Source organism: Cimex lectularius, unplaced genomic scaffold (assembly GCF_000648675.2).
Source record: "Cimex lectularius strain Harlan isolate CLEC.00 unplaced genomic scaffold, Clec_2.1 scaffold22, whole genome shotgun sequence".
Taxonomy (NCBI): domain Eukaryota; kingdom Metazoa; phylum Arthropoda; class Insecta; order Hemiptera; family Cimicidae; genus Cimex; species Cimex lectularius.
Genome location: NW_019392657.1, coordinates 877416 through 895755, shown reverse-complemented (window position 1 = coordinate 895755; position 18340 = coordinate 877416). Strand labels below are relative to the sequence as shown.

Sequence of the window (18340 nt, the reverse complement as noted above, 5' to 3'; positions counted from 1 at the left end):
AAACTTGAAATTCTATTCTATATTATTTTATGATTGTGATAAGGCGGGAGACGCGGTAAATCTGGGAAATTTTCTTTGATCATAGGCGGTTTTAGTTAAGCCAAAGAATGAGGATTTTCTGGATTGGATTTGAAATGCGGGGTTATTCAATTTTGGAAAGAAAGTTAATTATTAAGGAAAATAACAAAGGAAAGGGAAATATAAAAATAAATATTTATGAAAGGTATTGGTTGAGATAAAAAGTCAGTGTCACGAGCGGGATTCGAACCCACGATCTTCGGCTAAAAACGCCGCTGCTCTACCACTTGAGCTATCGTGACTTCGATCCACTCGGACACCAAGTTCCCACCTCAACCTACCTTTCGAATGTTCCCTCCATTTTTGCCATTTTTCAAATGTCGTGTAATCTATTTGATTCTCGGCGACAAATGAAATGGCCACGAAGAGCTTTGTGAAGATATACTTCAGTTTAATTATTAAATCCATTACAGTTCGTGGTCCGTTTGACCAATTAACATTTTCAATTAATTAATATGTATGAAAGGTATTGGTCGAGATAAAAAAGTCAGTGTGACAAGCGGAGGTTGAGATGGGAAGTTGGTGTCCGAGCGGATCGAAGTCACGATAGCTCAAGTGGAAGAGCAGCGGCGTATTTAGCCGAAGATCGTGGGGTCAAATCGAATAGGATTCGACATTGGTATCTTGCATAGATGTGTGGTTTTTTATTTTTTTCCAGACATTGCAATGTAATTTCAATGTACGTATATGTTTATGATTTGTAGGCTGTTGGTGTCGGGTCTTTGACTTTGGAAAAATGTGTGTACTGGTTTGTAGTTTTAAAAAGTTATTTTAACGTGTTCTGAGGAAAGAAATTAACTTAATTTTGTGACAATGTGTGAACGAATAGAATGGACATCTATATTGGTTTGGCTTTGTGCGATTGGGTTAATGATGTGTTATGTACTGTCGAGGATGTTGTTTTGTGCTGGGATTGTTTAAGATTATGTTGTTGTTGTTGATATGTAAGAATTGTTTGTATGCTTGAATAGATTTTAGGTGAAAGGATTCATGACTTGAGATATAATTCTGGGTAACGATCCTTTAGCCGTGTTTAGTATTGTGTGTAGGGGATGGTGTGATGTATAATTGAGGTAGCGATCAGTGTTCATAGGTTTTTGGTATCAATATGTAATTAGTGTGCCATCTGTTTGTCTTATTGCGAGTGTGTCTAGGTGTTTTGTTTTCTGTTTCAACTTCATGTGTGAATTCTAAATGAGGATGAAAGCTGTTAGATCTGTTTAACGGTGTTTGTATTTGATCTAAGGTTACTGCTGATAGAATGTTATGTCACAGTGTTGAGTAATTGTGTCATCACTAAACCTGCTAGTATAGGGCCTAGATTGCTGCCCATGACTATGGCAAATAGTTGCTTGTAGAGATGTTTGTTGTCAGTTAAACATCCGTTTGTGCAGCAGGATCGTTGTTTTGAAGGTTGTTTGTGAGGGATTGTCAATTGTCTGATAATTTTAAGTGCTAGGTCTATTGAGATGTTTATGAAAAGCGATTTGACATCTATAGGTATAAGTGTGTAGTCTGTGGGTATTATGGTTTGGTTTATTGTGTTATTGAAATGAAACGAGTCTTTTACGTTGCAAATGATGTCTGCGATATTATTGAGTATGTTGGTGAGGTATTTCGATAGATTGTATGTCGGGAAATTTACGAAGGAAGTTACTGGTCTCAAAGGATAACCGGGTTTGTAGATTTTGACAGCTATGTACAATTTCGAAGTATGGGTGAATTATTCTGGAAAGAATTTTATGTGTATGTCTATTTCTTTGCGTTGTAGTAAATGCTGTAGGATTTCATTGGTATTTTTGTCGGAGTGGGGTCAGATTTCAGTGTTCTACTGTGCCATTTACAATTGTGTTGAATTTTCGTATGCAGCCATTTTTAACCGCTTGTTTTGTTTTATCCGCTGAAAGGATGAGTATATCTGGGTCATTTTGAATATTGTACTGTACATGAAGGAATATAATAAATTTGTTTATTTTATAGTTAATATTTTACAATTCGTACAATTTTTCATAAATCCCGACCTCTTTTGGAGGAAACATTCGTACAAGAAGCTAGGAAAAGCTCATTTCGGCTCCAAAGCAATCAAATTGGATTGAAACGAAACCAGACACACAAAAATAATTAATAAAATCAGACACCCATTCCGAGAAATGGAGACTGCCTATATGATCCCGGAAACATTCTTTACAACATCGTATAAAGTCTCATGAAACCACAAAGGAAATGAAGAACTCATGAGTGTATAAGATACAAAACAATCGAAAGAACCGGATCGGGTGTTTTAGTCAAGGGCTGCATGTCGTGGGAGAATGTTGGCCACCTAGTTTCATCGTATTATGAATAAGTAATAAAAGTATGTTCACATTTTGCGCCATAACTTGAACAGCTGTGCTGAAAAGATGTGGATCAGGGGCGGAGACAGATCAAAAACTCGACCCAAATCACCAGATAAATCCCATAATGTCGTACCTGCTGGACGTAAATTTAAGATAAAGTATGGGCTCTGATCGGGCCTGAAATAACCCATAACCTTGTATCCTCGACGTCGCGAAGAATCGTCGCAAGAAAGTCGCAAATGGTACGGTAACAAAATATTCAATTGTATTTTGTAAAGTATACATACAATATCTCAAAAACAAAATTTAATATTTATTTAAAGACTCGATGAAGGGGATATATTTATTGAAAACTTGACAACGAAATTGAGCGTTTTCTTGTTAATTGGCTTTGACCCTGATCTTTATTTTTTTTGTTTTTAGTATAAAATTATAATTATTCAGATATCATGAGATGCGGTCGGGTGTCATGTAGGTTTCAGAAATTTTTTTTTTTATCGTGCCATCGTTTCGATCTTTTATTGAGATCATCTTCAGGGCTCAAAGTGTTTGCTTTGCAAGGATGGCACAATTACACAGAAGACAAACACCTTGAGCCCTGAAGATGATCTCAATAAAGATCGAAACGTTGGCACGATAAAGAAAATGTTTTTCTGAAACCTACATCACACCCGACCGCATCTCACGATATCTGAATAACTATCGATTAACGGTCACTAATCTCTACACATAATATTATAATATCGAAAATCGATACCTTACCTCCGACCTAAGAATCATGATATATCATTCTCCGATATAAAATAAATGACCAAATATTAGATTAGCTTAATTAATGTCGTTTGTTTGTAATTAAGAAAAAATTGTAAAACTGATCGGTCTGTTTTCTACGATAGATTATTTTCAAAACAAGGACAGATTATGTAATGCTCCCATTGACCTTATAGAGTTAGTAGAATGTTTTGAGAATTAAAATTTTAAATGAAAATATTTTAGGTATTTTAATTGGGATACGTTTTTGTAGAGAGCCTATATGGTATTTTTAACCAGTTACAGACGGGTAGACTGATTCAGCAAAACTGACAACATTTGATCGAAATTTCAAGTGATTTAACGACCTTCTAACTTTAAAAGATTGCATAAATCGAATAATAAACAACATTATTTAAAAAACAATATGTATTTATTGGAGGGATTAATTATGACACACATCTCAGGAGAAAGCTTTAACAATATAATTTACGGTTTTAAAAGAACGAATTCGGCGGTTGATTATTGAAGTTGAAATCTCGTGTGATCCAGCCGTCGGACGCTTCGAATCGACTGTCGACTGGGATTTTATTATTCTGCACTTCTTTCTGTACTGGAACCGCTCTCCAGAAGGCCTGACCCGCCGCCAGACTCACGAAAAGCACCACAAAAAGCAGAATCGCAACCTTCATTTTTCTGAAAAAAGTACATAAGACATTTTTAGAACAAAACATTCCTTGCGGACAATTGACACTTATTTAATTTTCGAAGTAAACTATGATATATTTTATTCACTTATACATGTTTATAAATTTGACATGCTTTACTTGCAAGTAGTTATTAATTTATTTTAATACTGAGCATACAGGGAAGATAAAGGGGCTAAAAAAATGCATTAATAATGGTAAAACGATAAAACAAAATTGTCATAAACTACACATGCTTAGTTTAACTTCAGTATGATAACTAATAGAGAATCTTTAAATATCAGCATAATATATATTACAAAAGTAAAACATGCTTAAACTGCACATTTAATTTTCAATTCTTTTCAAAATTGGAGACAATATATGAAAAAGTGCACGAAAACTCGCAGTCACTTTCTTGGTGTTCTGTCCAAAATATAAAAAAACAAAATGAATGCACTATAAAAACATTAAGTAGTGGTAAAGCTAAAATTTATAATGATTAGAGCAATATTGTATAACTGATTGAAAAATCTAAAAGCATAATAAATTATGAAGGCAGTTGAAATAATATGTACTCCGAGAAAAAATATAGCACTAGAGAAATTGTTCGAAAGTTGTGTACTATGTTTTTTCATTGATGTTGCCAATGTCACTTCCGCATCAAATTATTTCCTACATGTTATTACAATAGTTAACAGACATTGTTATATTGTCATGTTGTACGGATGTCTTAATTGATAATGTTATTCTTGAGTACCTTAGTTTATTATGTGATAGAATTAGAAAAGATTTCTTTGTTAGGACCTCCACACCGCTAGAATCACCGACACCGACTGATGCAGAAAGGCTCATTTTGCACACCTCCGGGGAAAGGGGAGTCGCGGTGCGCCGGCCAGAATCAGCCTTGGTGCTGAACATGAACAAGCCAATTCGTTCTGGGTTGGTGGCATCTTCCGCGTACTACATGCGGAAGGCGTGAAGGCGATCTTGAGATAATAGCATATTAAAGGTATCAAAAAAAAAAAAAAAAAAAAAAATCGTTGAAAATGAACAAAATTTCATCTGTTTAACGAGTCCAGATCGTTGCATCATGGCCAACCGGTTTCGGGCGGCGTAATTTCAACCGTTTGGATTCGACTTGGTTTGTCATGGCTCTGGGAAAAACTGACTGTGACGGCAAATTTCGTTTTCTCGACAAACAAAGATGGAAAAAAAAAGAAAAAAGTCCTAATTGCTGACAGTAGTAAATTATACTCGGGCTTCCCAGCTTTAAACTACGGGGTTAGTCTTTATTCAACTTATAACGTTCACCAAATCAACAAGAACGGGATTTTGCAAAACAAAAAGTTTTTACTTGTAATTGCGCTTATTTTTTTTAATAGCACTTTGTTTGTGATGGCTAAAGCGCCTTCTGCAATGGATCCATCAAGTAGCACTATTGGTCCTCCTTGTACGGGTTGAACGGTACAAGCTTTTTAAAGCCTCCATAGCCTTGATAGCTGCTCCTCAGTCGTCATTATAATTAGCTTTCCTTTTCCCGTGAGTAGAAGCCTTCTAATCGTTAGGTCTTCACAATAATCGTATATTGGGTTGTCCGGACACTTTACCACTCTATACAGGGTGTTCGGCTACTTGGGTTACAAACTTTGCCCGTAGATTCTACATTCAAAATGGAACCAAAAAGTCCCAATTAACTATGGTGCGAATCTCAGCAGTTTCGGAGTTATTCCACATTTTTTGATTTTTTAAGATTTCACGACCTTGCTTCAAATAAACAATGATAACTCCAAAATTAAAAGATTTTGGACAAAACTACGTTAAATTTCCAATAAGATGTGATCAATACTAAACTTTTAAACCTTCCTAAATTAAGCGTTTTAGTAGCGATAACTTTGAAAAAATAAGTTTTTTGAAAGTTGAAAAACTTACTATGATGATTCTAAACTACCATTTCCAAACCTAGAGACCAGCAAATTTCAGAAAATGTACTCCATTTACGATCCTGTTTAGTGGTGTAATTTCTTTTTTAATTACTTTTTTCAAAAATGAAAAAATTGATGGAGGAAAGGAAAAAACCGTGGCTGACGGATGGGTAAGGTGAAAAATTAAAAAAAAAAAATCAAGTAAATTTTGAATGAATTTATTAAACTTTTTTTTTTATTTGAAACCGAAATAGTGCAAGTGTTCACTTATTTACCAACACGACTGCACGTTTGATTAAAGAATTATTGTATTATTATTCACAGGTATAAAAGAGTTTTAATATTCAAACTGTTTTCAGTTACCTATGTGATAGCTTGTTAACACTATGGAGTACGGGTTTTGCGGCCTTCATTCGTCGTCAGCGCGTCGGAAATACATTACGGAGGGTGGCGAGCATTTCAAATAAAAATTTAGAAATATTTAATGAATTCATTCATAATTTTCTTCAGTTTTTATTTTTTTATTATTGTTAATCTTTCCACCTTACGGTTTTTTTCTTTCATCAATTCCTTCATCTTTGAAAAATGTAATTAAAAAAGAAATTACACCACTAAAAATGATATTAAATGGAGTATGTTTTCTGAAATTTGCTGGTCTCTAGGTTTTGGAAATAGTAGTTTAAAATCACTGTGGTAAGTTTTTCAATTTTGAAAAAACAATTAATTGAGGTTTTTAGTTGAGATAAAAAAGTCAATGGCACGAGCGGGATTCGAAATCACAATCTTCGGCTTGATACGCCGCTGCTCTACCACTTAAGCTAAGGTGACCTCGATCCACTCGGACACTAACTTCCCATCTCAACCCCACCTTTTGAATTTTCCCTCCTTTTTGCCATTTTTCAAATGTCGTGTAATCGGATTGGATTCTCGACGACAAATGAAATGGCCACGGAGAGCTTTAGTGAAGTATACTTCATTTTAAATCATTAAATTCACTAATTTCGTGGTCCGCTTGACCAATTAATATATTACAATTAATTAAGGTTTTTAGTTGAGATAGAAAAGTCAATGGCACGAGCGGGATCGTCACCGAATGGATCGATGTCGCGATAGCTCAAGTGGTAGAGCAGCGGCGTATTTAGCCGAAGATCGTGGGTTCGAATCGTGTCATTGACTTTTTTATCTCAACTAAAAACCTTAATTAATTGTAATATATTAATTGTCAAGCGGACCACGAAATTAGTGAATTTGAAAAAAACAGTTTTTTCAAAGTTCTGGCAACTAAAACGTTTATTTCACGAACGTTTACCAGTTTAGTATTAATCACATCTTATTAGAAATTTAACGTAGTTTTCAATGGTATCAATGGGTTTGTCCAAAACGTTTTAGTTTTGGAATTATGATTGTTTATTTGAAGCAAGGTCGTGAAATTTAAAAAAATTAGAAAAAGTGAAATAACTCCGAAACTCTTGAGATTAGGACTATAGTTCATTAGAACTTTTTGGTTCGTTTTTAAATGTAGCATGTACTGGCAAAGTTTGTAACACAAGCAGCCGAATATCCTGTGTAATAAACGTTTGATGGATTTTCATTTGTATGAATGTCAACACGTTTTCCTCTATAAAAAAACATGTTTACCTCAGTAGCATTTCCTTATAGCGATTCAGTCTTTACTATGTCATCGCATGATTTTCGCATAATTTCAGTTTACTCGGTCGGAACGGTGCCCTAACTACAACATTAAGGAAGATTGGGGCGATGGCAGCGTGAGTGAGAGCACCGTTCAGAGACGGTTTAAAGATTTTGCCTAAGAGACCATAGCCTTAAGACAAAGAATGCCATGGAAGGATTTCTTACCTAGATGATGTTCTGCGAGTTTTGGTCGAAGAAAATCCCAGGACATTTATTCGAGAACTTGCAGAGAATCTTCCAGTTAGCAAATTGACCGTCGCCGGTCACGTTAAGGAAATTGGATAGATGAAAAAGCTCGAAAGTTAGGTTCCTTATTAAAATCATCATATGAAGTTTGTGCAATACTTTTTTGCCGAAACGAAAAGAAACCTTTTCTGGATAGAAAAAATTACTTGCAATAGAAAGTAATTCTCTACGTTAACAGTAGACGCTCTGGAAAGTGGTTTGACAAAGGGCAGCAGAGAAGCGGCACCTTATTTTTCAAAACCCCCCGAACTTATCAAAAAATGTGATGGTGCCTGTTTGTAGGCTTCATTTGGGCTGATTTACTTCAGCTTCTTGAATCAATGCCGAAATTTCTCAAATTTCTTTGTTCTCAAATTGAAAAATACGAACTAGAAATTAGCATTATTAAAGCCTTCCTTGGACAATCGAAAAAGGCCAATTATGTTACAAGACTATGCTCGGCCCCATGTCTCACATGAGACAACACGAAAACGTTGGATCTTGGATATGAGGTTCTTCCTCACCATCCCTATTCTCCAGACATCTCGCCTACTGATTAGCATACTTTCAGACAGCTCGACAACATTTTGCAACACAAACGATTTATTGATCGAAAGTCATTAGAAAATGTTTACAGAATTAGTTAATTATCAAGACACAATATTCTATTCAAAGGGAATAGAGAAATAGCCATCACGTTGGGAGAAGTCTATCGAAAGTTATGAAGTGTACTTTAAATAATAACAAATGTTTCGAATCACCAATATTTAATTGTTTTTATTTTATCACCATAAATCTGCATTATTATCCGGACAACCCGATAATATGCACTCCTGTTTTCTCTTCTTCTGGGTTGTCTATCTAGTTTTCATGTATTGGGTTGTCCGGAAAATAATGCAGGATTTTAAGTTTTCATTAAAAAAAATCTATATAAAATATTCTGTTTACGTTTACAGGATTANTGGGAAATTATTTTGATTAAAGAACATTGCTTTAAAGTAACTAGTTTCTTTTTTTTTGTTTAATACCAAAATCCTGCATTATTTTCCGGACAACCCAATACATATTGAGTTAGCAATGTCCGGTTGACAGGGCTGAAGACAATTAATGAAAGTTTTAAACCGTTATAAACTTAAGACCTTATAAACACATCTTAAGAAAAATTAAGTATCATTCAACTTGTGAATAGTAAGAAAACGCAGTTAAACGAAATTTTGAAGTTTGTATTTTTTGTTTTTCAATTGTTCACTAATATCTTTGTCCCAAAGGAATTAACCGATGGTTACTAAATAATCCATATATGTTTAGCAGTCATAATTGATCGTATTAATTATTTATTTTTTACCTAAGGTCTCGGTTGAAATGAAAAAGTTAGCTCACGTGGTTAGAGCAGCGGCGTATACTGCCGAAGGTCGTGGGTTCGAATCCCGCTCGTGACACTAATTTTTTTATCTTAACGAAAAAAACATTAGATAAAAAGAATAATTAATTTAAAAAAGTTATGAATTGATACTAAAAAGTATTACTTTTGGAATAGGGTGTGAAAACTATACTAAGAATCACTGAAAGAGAACTTTTTCTTATTTTTCATCTCCAGCCACGAACCAAGCGCACATTTTACATACAGCTATACAGAATTTATAAAAGATGAGAGTTTAGAGCTGAGCTTCCATCCTTAGTTGGCTGAAAATTGAAGGATGGATATGACCACATGTCCATGTGGTAGAAATGTCAAGGTGATCTCATCGCATCATCTTTAACAAAAAAAATTTAATTTTCTGCATTTATTTAATTAATTATTTTATTTATACAAAATATGAATCCTGACTTACAAATCTGGCCCGGGCCAGAAAAGCCTGGCAATCTAGCGGCAGCTTTTAGAAAGCTGAGCTTCCTTTCGGGGCCAATAGAACGCACCTCATTCCTGATCCTTGCCAATTCGAAAAGGTTACTTAATTACTGTATATTTCTCCACTTTCTTTAATATATTAATGAACACGAAATATTCGAAATATCTTTAATAAGTCTTACTAATTCCAAGTATTACGGAGCTTTGTTAGATTGAAATTTCAAAAGATTAATTATGTACCACAAAGTGCTTAGTCTTAACAAAAAAAGGCCTATGGAGGTAGTACTGGAGAAAATGTGAGGAATGCTTATTTGACGCACCCCGCAAAATAAATAAATAAAAAATCACTGAAGTCTGTCGTTCTTATACAATAGAAAAATTATATAACGGTTTATGTTTTCCCATTTTCCCTCCTTTTTTCTCATTGAACTAATTAAGAAGCCGTTGTTTGTCGTTTCCAACCATTTTGGTCAGAAAGGAGCCCTCATTTCACTATGTTCTCTGTCGATGAATACATTCTGTGTGTTTCAACTTTGTATAACGATACCTTTTGAAATTTGATTGTCGAAACTGTAGTGTGACGGTTTTCTGGAGGTTAATGTTTATGTTAACGAACAGACAGAAAGCCATCCCTAGTAAAATACAAAATTTCATTTTATAAAGAGAACACATTTAATCTACTTAATCAAAACAGTTTGTTTCAATAATATCGTCCAAATTTTAATGTAAAACGCAAGTTTGGTGGACCAAGTACCACGTCCATTTGGACAAAACATTAATTCAAATATATATAAATATATAAATCCAATTAATATATGAATATATTGAATAAATAACACTGAGTATCAACTATTTCCTTTGATAAGCAATTTATATTTCCAAAATACTAAAAAGATAAGAGATACACGTAAAAAACGTATGATTGTATAAATAAAATATGGAACAAATCTAGTAATTTTGTCGCCTTCTATTCACAGGAACTTCAGCTAGCTTAGAACCAATTTTTTGTTGTATAAATATTGTTTTGTCTCGTTTCTAACTTAAACACACTGTTTTTATGACGTATTAATTAATTACCCTTTTTTTTCTAAATGAGAAAGTAATTATAAATGTCATTAGCGGGTTTTTCTATGGCTTGAGCCTATTTAATCAATGTCTTGGTTTTATAGAAAATTTATGATTTTATGGGGCGTCGCCCAAACCAAAAAAGCGGAAACAAATTCAGTAACTCCCAAGATTTTTGAGGCAAGTTCCCAAATTTAGTATTTTCGGTCTTTTGGTACGCTGAATCCAATGAAAGATTTTTCGATTCGATTGGACCGCAGCACATTGACCAAAATTGTGGTCCAAAATCAAAAAATGGAACAAAAATCATCAATAATTATGATGAGTTGCCAATAACTATAAAATAACAACTAATAACTATAATAATTATAATTATTACCTACTATTTTAGGCGAGATTTTAGGCCAAATAGCTCTATTTAAAACTATTCACTAGCTTTCGTGGTCCGCTTGACCAATTAATATCTTTCAATTAATTAAGGTTTTTAGTTGAGATAAAAAAGTCAGTGCATAGTAGGATGACGTTTTTCTGGAGGTTAATGTTTATGTTAACGAACAGAAAGAAAGCCATCCCCAGTAAAATACTAAATTTCATTTTATAAAGAGAAACACCTTTATTCTACTTAAGCAAAACAATTTGTTTCAATAATACCGTTCTAATTTTAATGTAAAAAGCAAGTTTGGTGGACCAAGTACCACGTCAGTTTGGGCTAATCATTAATTTAAATATATATAAATCCAATAAATTCATAAATATATTGAATAAATAACACTGAGTATCAATTATTTTCTTTGATAAGCAATATTTTTCCAAAATATGTACTAAAAAGATAAGAGATACACCTAAAAAACGTATGATTGTATAAATAAAATATGGAACAAATCTAGTAATTTTGTCGCCCTCTGTTTACAGGAACTTTAGCTTCCTTAGAACCAATTTTTTGGTGTATAAATATTTGACGCCCCCCGCAAAATAAATAATCACGGAAGTCCGTCGTTATTATACAATACAAAAATTATATTAAGTTTTATATTTTCCAATTTTCCTTCCTTTTTTCTCAATGAAGTAATTGAGAAGCCGTAATTTGTCGTTTCTAACCAATTTGGTCAGAAAGGAGTGCCCCATTTCGCTGTCGACAAGGTGCACGAATGACTAAATCACAAGCAGATTACGTGAAAAACCGAAAAAACTAAAACGGCGAGAGTAGGCAGACCGGTCGGTAATGACCAAATCAAAATTAAATTAGGTAGTAAAAAAATATAAGGCACGTGCCTAAACATAATACGCGTCTGCACAACCTTTTTGTAACAATTTGGCCCCATGTTTTATTGGAATGGTCGGCCAAATAGTCATGTAAAATAATTTTTTTTTGAAGATTAATTGAATAAATATGTATAATGAAAGCAATTCGATTCGAATATTTTTCAACAGAATTTGCAGGTGATTAAAAAAGTTGATAAATGAATGGCCAATCTGTTAGTTAATGCGTGATCCAAGTGAGTAAGATAAGCATTTAAGTGGATTTTTTAAGTATAATGCGTCTTCACGGTTCATCGATAGACCGTTCCTTCCAAAAATACCGAATTTATGTTATCAATTCCCGTTTGACACTCGGGCTATTTTGCTCAAGGACGTCCTTCCTTCTACTTACTACCTAATCTTCCGTAGCTCCTCCACCTCCTTCACCGACCAGTACTTCCGAGTTATTGTAGGGTCAGCGCATTTCCCAAAATACATAATCCTTACTGGTTTTACACAGCCGACTTTCCATCTCACCTCCAAACCACCACCCAAACCCCTTGCAGATGATCCAGTCATTTCCACTCCCATCTGCGATCGTGGTTCGGTATCTCGGACTGCACATCGATCATTTTTGTGATATGGAATTCTCAAACACTACTGAAATGTGGTTATGACACGATACAGAGCAATTTCATGACTTATCGACAAACTCTCTGACTTACCTTTCAAAAATAAAAACACTATAGTTAAGTCGATATGGACTTAAGGACTGAAAGTGTGGTGTTCAGCCAAACTTTCCAATACCCATTCAGTTTAAACTGCTTAATACTTATCCTCAGAAAAATCCTTGATGCCCTTTTTTATCTGTCCATTGACACAACCCACACAGATATAAAAATTCCTTTTGGTCAAGATGTAATCGCTCCCGTTTTTGCAGATTTTACCTGTATATTCGGTTTTATTAATTTTATTTTCTTGTACGCTTATGTCTTTATAATTTTTACCTCTAGATTAGATGAATACATTCTGTGTGTTTCAACTTTGTATAATGATACCTTTTGAAATTTGATTGTCGAAACAGAGATTAAAGATATTTTTAATTTTCTCCGAAAAGACAGAATTAGTGGAAAAGAAGTGTATAAACAGAGATAATGAAGAGGAAGAGAGGCTTAGCGACTGGCTCTTATAAGGTTCTAATAATATAGATGCCGTTGAAAAAGTGTCAGTTGGTGGCTTAACGCTAAGTCCTAGGTCCACTTATTGCCCCGGCATAACTCATCACGCCCACTACTATATTTAGCAAGGTTTTAACACTTTACCCCGCACTCCGGTAATTTACGGTAGTTAGCGGCCATGTTGGTGAACTTGCCGAGCTACTTACAACCCTTCATATTGCCCCCAACCAGTCGGTAAATTCCAAACTTGAACCGATATTCCCCTTCGTTTTCACGTCGGCCCGGTGCCAATTTCTAGGACGGGAGGACTGCTGCGCCAACACGGGACTGACTGTTATGCTGTTGTAGCTTTCCTGGTAAACTGGAAAGATCAATTTTACCTGTGCAAACGAAGGTGTGACGGCTCTCTTCTGATCTAACCCTAAAAAAATAAACTTGCAAAACAATTTTTATAATTAATTAATATATTTGTATTAATAACAAGCAACCTAGAATCAATTCTAGGGAGGTTTTTTTTACTGAGAGTTGACATATGATGAATTTGACCTTTGATGGATGAATTTCTTCTAAATTATATTTTCTTCATTCAACTTCAGGATTAAGAAACAAACAATTAAACCAATAAAAAAGAGGTTATATTTAGTTCAACAATATGCAATGTACGTTTAAACCCTTAATTAAATATTTTACAAATAACAATTATTGGCTTAAAAATAACTTTAATAAGTAACATCTTTCAATTAATTAAAGTTTTAAGTTTAGATAAAAAAGTCAGTGTCACGAGCGGGATTCGAACCCAGGACCTTCGGCTAGATAGGCCGCTGCTCTACCACTTGAACTATCGTGACTTGATCCACTGGTGGATCCAAAGGTGGAGTTGAGATTGAAAGTCCGAGAGGATCGAAGTCACTATAGCTCAAGTGCAGTAAGTAAGCAGCGGCGTATCTAGCCGAAGGTCGTGGGTTCGAATCTCGCTCGTGACACTGACTTTTTTATCTCAACTAAAAACCTTAATTAATTGAAAGATATTAGTTGGTCAAGCGTACCACGAAAACTAGTGAATTTAATAAGTAAATTATTTATAAATAAAAAAACCTTTCTGGGTATATAAACATAATGATGGTTATGTCCATGTATAACAATTATATTTATGCAATTTGGATTGGAAATAAAAACAATTGTTATTATATTTAATAATAATAATAATAATAATTATTATTTTTAAAACAAATAAATTCAATATCAAATGTTCAGGGGTATGATGTAAAAAAACTCACAAGAATTGAAGGATTTTTTAAAACAGATACAAATTAAAAAAGATTATAATTAGTTTAGACATATTATCTATGTTCAATTCCACTTAATGATGCCATAAAACAGTAAAAGATAAATTGAACTTTTTAAAACATTACAAAATCCAACAAAGTAATAAATTTTTTTTGAAATCCTTGAAAATTGCATAACCAATTCATATTTTATTTTCAATGGTACAATATAAAAAAATACTATAATAAAAAAATAAAATTTGCTTTCCGGCGGGATTTAGCTTATTCTCAGTAGTAGCAGGAATTTATATAAACAGAACAAATTTTAAACAACATAAAAACGTGGGTAAAATTCCCTAAAAAATATGTAGATGACAATATAATAATTGTCAATACAAATGACAGATGTCCTATTAAAGGCTTTCAATAAATTGTGTGAAAATATAAAATTCAACTCAGATTGAGAAAATAATATAAATAAAGCTACATTTGTTAGATTTAGAACTATTAAGAAATGCAAACCAAAAACACTAATTACTTATAAAAAAACCAACATGTTCAGAACGTACAAATGTTTAATCAATTGTTCGATGCATCCATGAACACAAAAATATATGAATTAAGCGATATACCTTTCACAAATGTAATTTGTCAATAAGGGAAATACTAATTAAAATTCAAAAAGTATCACTGAAAAAACTACACAACAACACCGGAATACATTTTATAATGATAAATGTAAAAAAAAGAAAAAAAAAAAAAGTAAGTTCCTTACTTTGTAGGACTAGTATGTGTCGAAGGATCAACAGAAAAAATATTAAAAATATGTAAACAACAACAAACATTTAAACAAATTTATTTTCCATTCGCACATTAGTGAAAAAATATATGATATTTTGCACTCCCCTCTACTTATAAACTTAAAAATAGTAAAATCCCGTATAAACTATAATGTTCATGTCAAAAACCATGTATAGCTAAAACTACAATTTTTATATAAAAGAAGAAACCAACGTAAAAATAACTTCAAAACAAATGTGACAATACAGGTTTAAGCCAACGTGTAAAAGACACAGGACTTGGCATAAATTTTGAGGAAGTAAACATAGACGATAATTATCAAAAATTAATTGGGATTTCTATTGTTTCATATTTTTAAAGCCCCTAGACGTCGGATGTATAATTACGATCAAGCTGTCAGTATTAACAACTTGGTGCTTTTTTTTAATGATATTTCAAAATAGACATATACTTGTCATAACCGGTATACATCTGGACATACACAGATGTATAAAAAACGGCGAATAAATAGGTCCTGATAGAGTAAAAAAAAAGTACTGCAAATTCAGTGTTTATTTATTTCAGAGTTAACATTAAAACGGGTCGAAAATATAATTAATCCGCTTTGTATTGTTTTGTCTGTTATTTAATAAACAATGTGCTCAACAACACAGCAAATGTAGATGGCTCTTCTGTTACTTCGTCGGATTTTATGGGCTTTCCTAATGCTAGGCTTAAAACAACTGAACATAGAACTAGTAACACTTTGAAGTCCATCTGAAACATGAAAAATTATGCCCGTATAAAATAATTGTTTTAAAATAAATGGACAAATTTGAATCAATATTGACATAATAATCGAATAAAGCCCTACACTATTAAACCAGGAAGAAGACCTTTTACTCCAAATCTATCTACATATACAAATCAGTATAAACTGACTTCACAATTGACGACCTGCGTCTTATATACTGGGTTTATGAGAAGTGGGGGGTTTTGGTTGGTCTGATTCGATGCATAGTAGGATGACGTTTTTCTGGAGGTTGTTTATGTTAAAGAAAAGACAGAAAGCCATCCCCAGTAAAATACTAAATTTCATTTTATAAAGAGAAACACCTTTATTCCACTTAAGCAAAACAGTTTGCTTCAATAATATCGTCCTAATTTTAATGTAAAAAGCAAGTTTGGTGGACCAAGTACCACGTCAGTTTGGACAAAACATTAATTCAAATATATATAAATATATAAATCCAATTAATATATGAATATATTGAATATATAACACTGAGTATCAATTATTTCCTTTGATAAGCAATTTATATTTCCAAAATACTAAAAAGTTAAGAGATGCACCTAAAAAACGTCTGATTGTATAAATAAAATATGGAACAAATCTAAGAATTTTGTCACCTTCTATCCACAGGAACTTCAGTTAGCTTAGAAACAATTTTTTGTTGTATAAATATTGTTTTGTCTCGTTAATAACTTAAACACACTGTTTTTATGACGTATTAATTAATTACACTTTTTTTCTAAATGAGAAAGTAATTATAAAGTTCATTAGCGTACAGCGGGTTTTTCTATGGCTGGAGCCTATTTAATCAATGTCTTGGTTTTATAGAATATTTATGATTTTATGGGGCGTCGCACAGTGGAGCCTAAACCAAAAAAGCGGAAACAAATTCAGTAACTCCCAAGATTTTTGAGGCAAGTTCCCCAAATTTAGTATGTTTCGGTCTTTTGGTATGCTGAATCCAATGAAAGATTTTTCGATTCGATTGGACCGCAGCAAATTGACTAAAATAGAGGTACAAAATCCAAAAATGGAACAAATATCACCAATAATTATGATGAGTGAATTGACAAATAACTATAAAATAACAACTAATAACTATAATTATTACCTACTATTTTAGGCGAGATTTTAGGCCAAATAGCTCTATTTAAAACTATTCGCTAGTTTTCGTGGTCCGCTTGACCAATTGATATCTTTCAATTAATTAAGGTTTTTAGTTGAGATAAAAAAGTCAGTGTTACGTGCGGGATTCGAACCCACGACCTTCGGCTAGATACGCCGCTGCTCTACCACTTGAGCTATCGTGACCTCGACCACACAGACTCCAACTTCCCATCTCAACCCCACCTTTTGAATTTTCTCTCCTTTTGGCCATTTTTCAAACGTCGTGCAATCTATTTGATTCTCGGCGACAATTGAAATGGCCACGGAGAACTTTATCTAGCCGAAGGTCGTAGGTTCGAATCCCGCTCGTGACATTGTCTATTTAAAACAATGCTGTAATGAGATAGGCAGGTGAAAACAACAGAGATAGTACTTCGATGTGCATAGAAAAAAAAAGAAAAAGATAAAGACAAAAAAAAGGTGCCAAAGCAAAGAATAAAAGTTGTTTTTGAAATCTAAAAAAATCGAATATTCTTTGAAAATTCCTGGTTTTCCCTCAACTAACCCAACCGATTCCATCACAACTTGATTTTGTGTCTTTATCTCATACTTGGGAGTGTGCACAAAAGGGAATTAGGGTGAACGAATTTTTAGAACGAACCGGTAATGCTTAGAAAATAGCTGTTATTACGGATATATTTAATCTGACTAAAAATCAAAAATTGAAACTTATTGTATGGGGTTTATAATATATCCGTAATAAAATAAATAAAAACACAATCATGTGTAATTAGCACAAACAAACAAATGTTATTAGTGAATAGGACTCCACAAACAAATTTGCAAAACTTTGATACAACAAAAAAATATAATATTTATCACACAATGATCTCACCAACTGAGATGCAAAGCCATCTTAATGACCAGAGCCAACTTATTTATTCTTGAATAATATTAACAAATAGTAACACTGTATATTATGCAAAATTTATAATTTTCAGGTTTCAGCAGTTATCATTGATTTGGATCAATTTTTAACCGTATAAACATTAGTAGCCTTATTCTCTGGCTAAAATACTGTAAGAAAAGTGAGTAGGATTATGAAAGTTTCAGTTTTTTGGAAATCGATTTTTTACCGCCTTTGCCCCATTGTGCGTCGTTGGCAGCAATGTTTAAGGCGTTGACACGTTATGCACATCATTGTAAGGACTGGGTTTGGAATGTAACGAATCTGAATTCCAACCTGACATACTTACAAACAGAATATTTTCACAAATACCACCGGGCCGAGGGCTCTTAACCTCGTAGTTGAAATCACCTCGTAATTAATAATTATTGAAAATAATTGTTTGTAAATTATTTACAATAATAA

General features: G+C 33.3%; 1 protein-coding gene, 1 long non-coding RNA gene and 1 other non-coding gene across 3 annotated transcripts; all 3 read right to left on the bottom strand.

Moving 5' to 3' along the window:
* Positions 1–247: 247 nt before the first annotated feature.
* Trnak-uuu lies at positions 248–320 on the bottom strand. The gene has a single exon. It is a non-coding gene; the product is annotated as a tRNA-Lys (tRNA).
* A 3264-nt stretch (positions 321–3584) lies between these two features.
* On the bottom strand, positions 3585–5019 carry LOC112126191. The gene is made up of 2 exons (XM_024224800.1): positions 4611–5019; positions 3585–3860 (listed from the first exon to the last, which is right to left on the bottom strand). The coding sequence occupies exons 1-2, from the start codon at positions 4769–4771 to the stop codon at positions 3662–3664; spliced, it is 360 nt and encodes a 119-aa protein (XP_024080568.1). The 5' UTR covers positions 4772–5019; the 3' UTR covers positions 3585–3661.
* A 10607-nt stretch (positions 5020–15626) lies between these two features.
* LOC106670732 lies at positions 15627–16000 on the bottom strand. Its single transcript, XR_001341119.2, has 2 exons — positions 15943–16000; positions 15627–15845 (listed from the first exon to the last, which is right to left on the bottom strand). It is a non-coding gene; the product is annotated as an uncharacterized LOC106670732 (long non-coding RNA).
* Between the last annotated feature and the right edge of the window lie 2340 nt (positions 16001–18340).

Coding starts and splice junctions, on each gene's coding strand:
- LOC112126191 (XM_024224800.1), bottom strand. CDS start 4,771: ATGTTCAGCACCAAGGCTGATTCTGGCCGGCGCACCGCGACTCCCCTT. Junction 3,861..4,610: donor CTATCACATAATAAACTAAG/GTACTCAAGAAT, acceptor TACTTTTTTCAG/AAAAATGAAGGTTGCGATTC.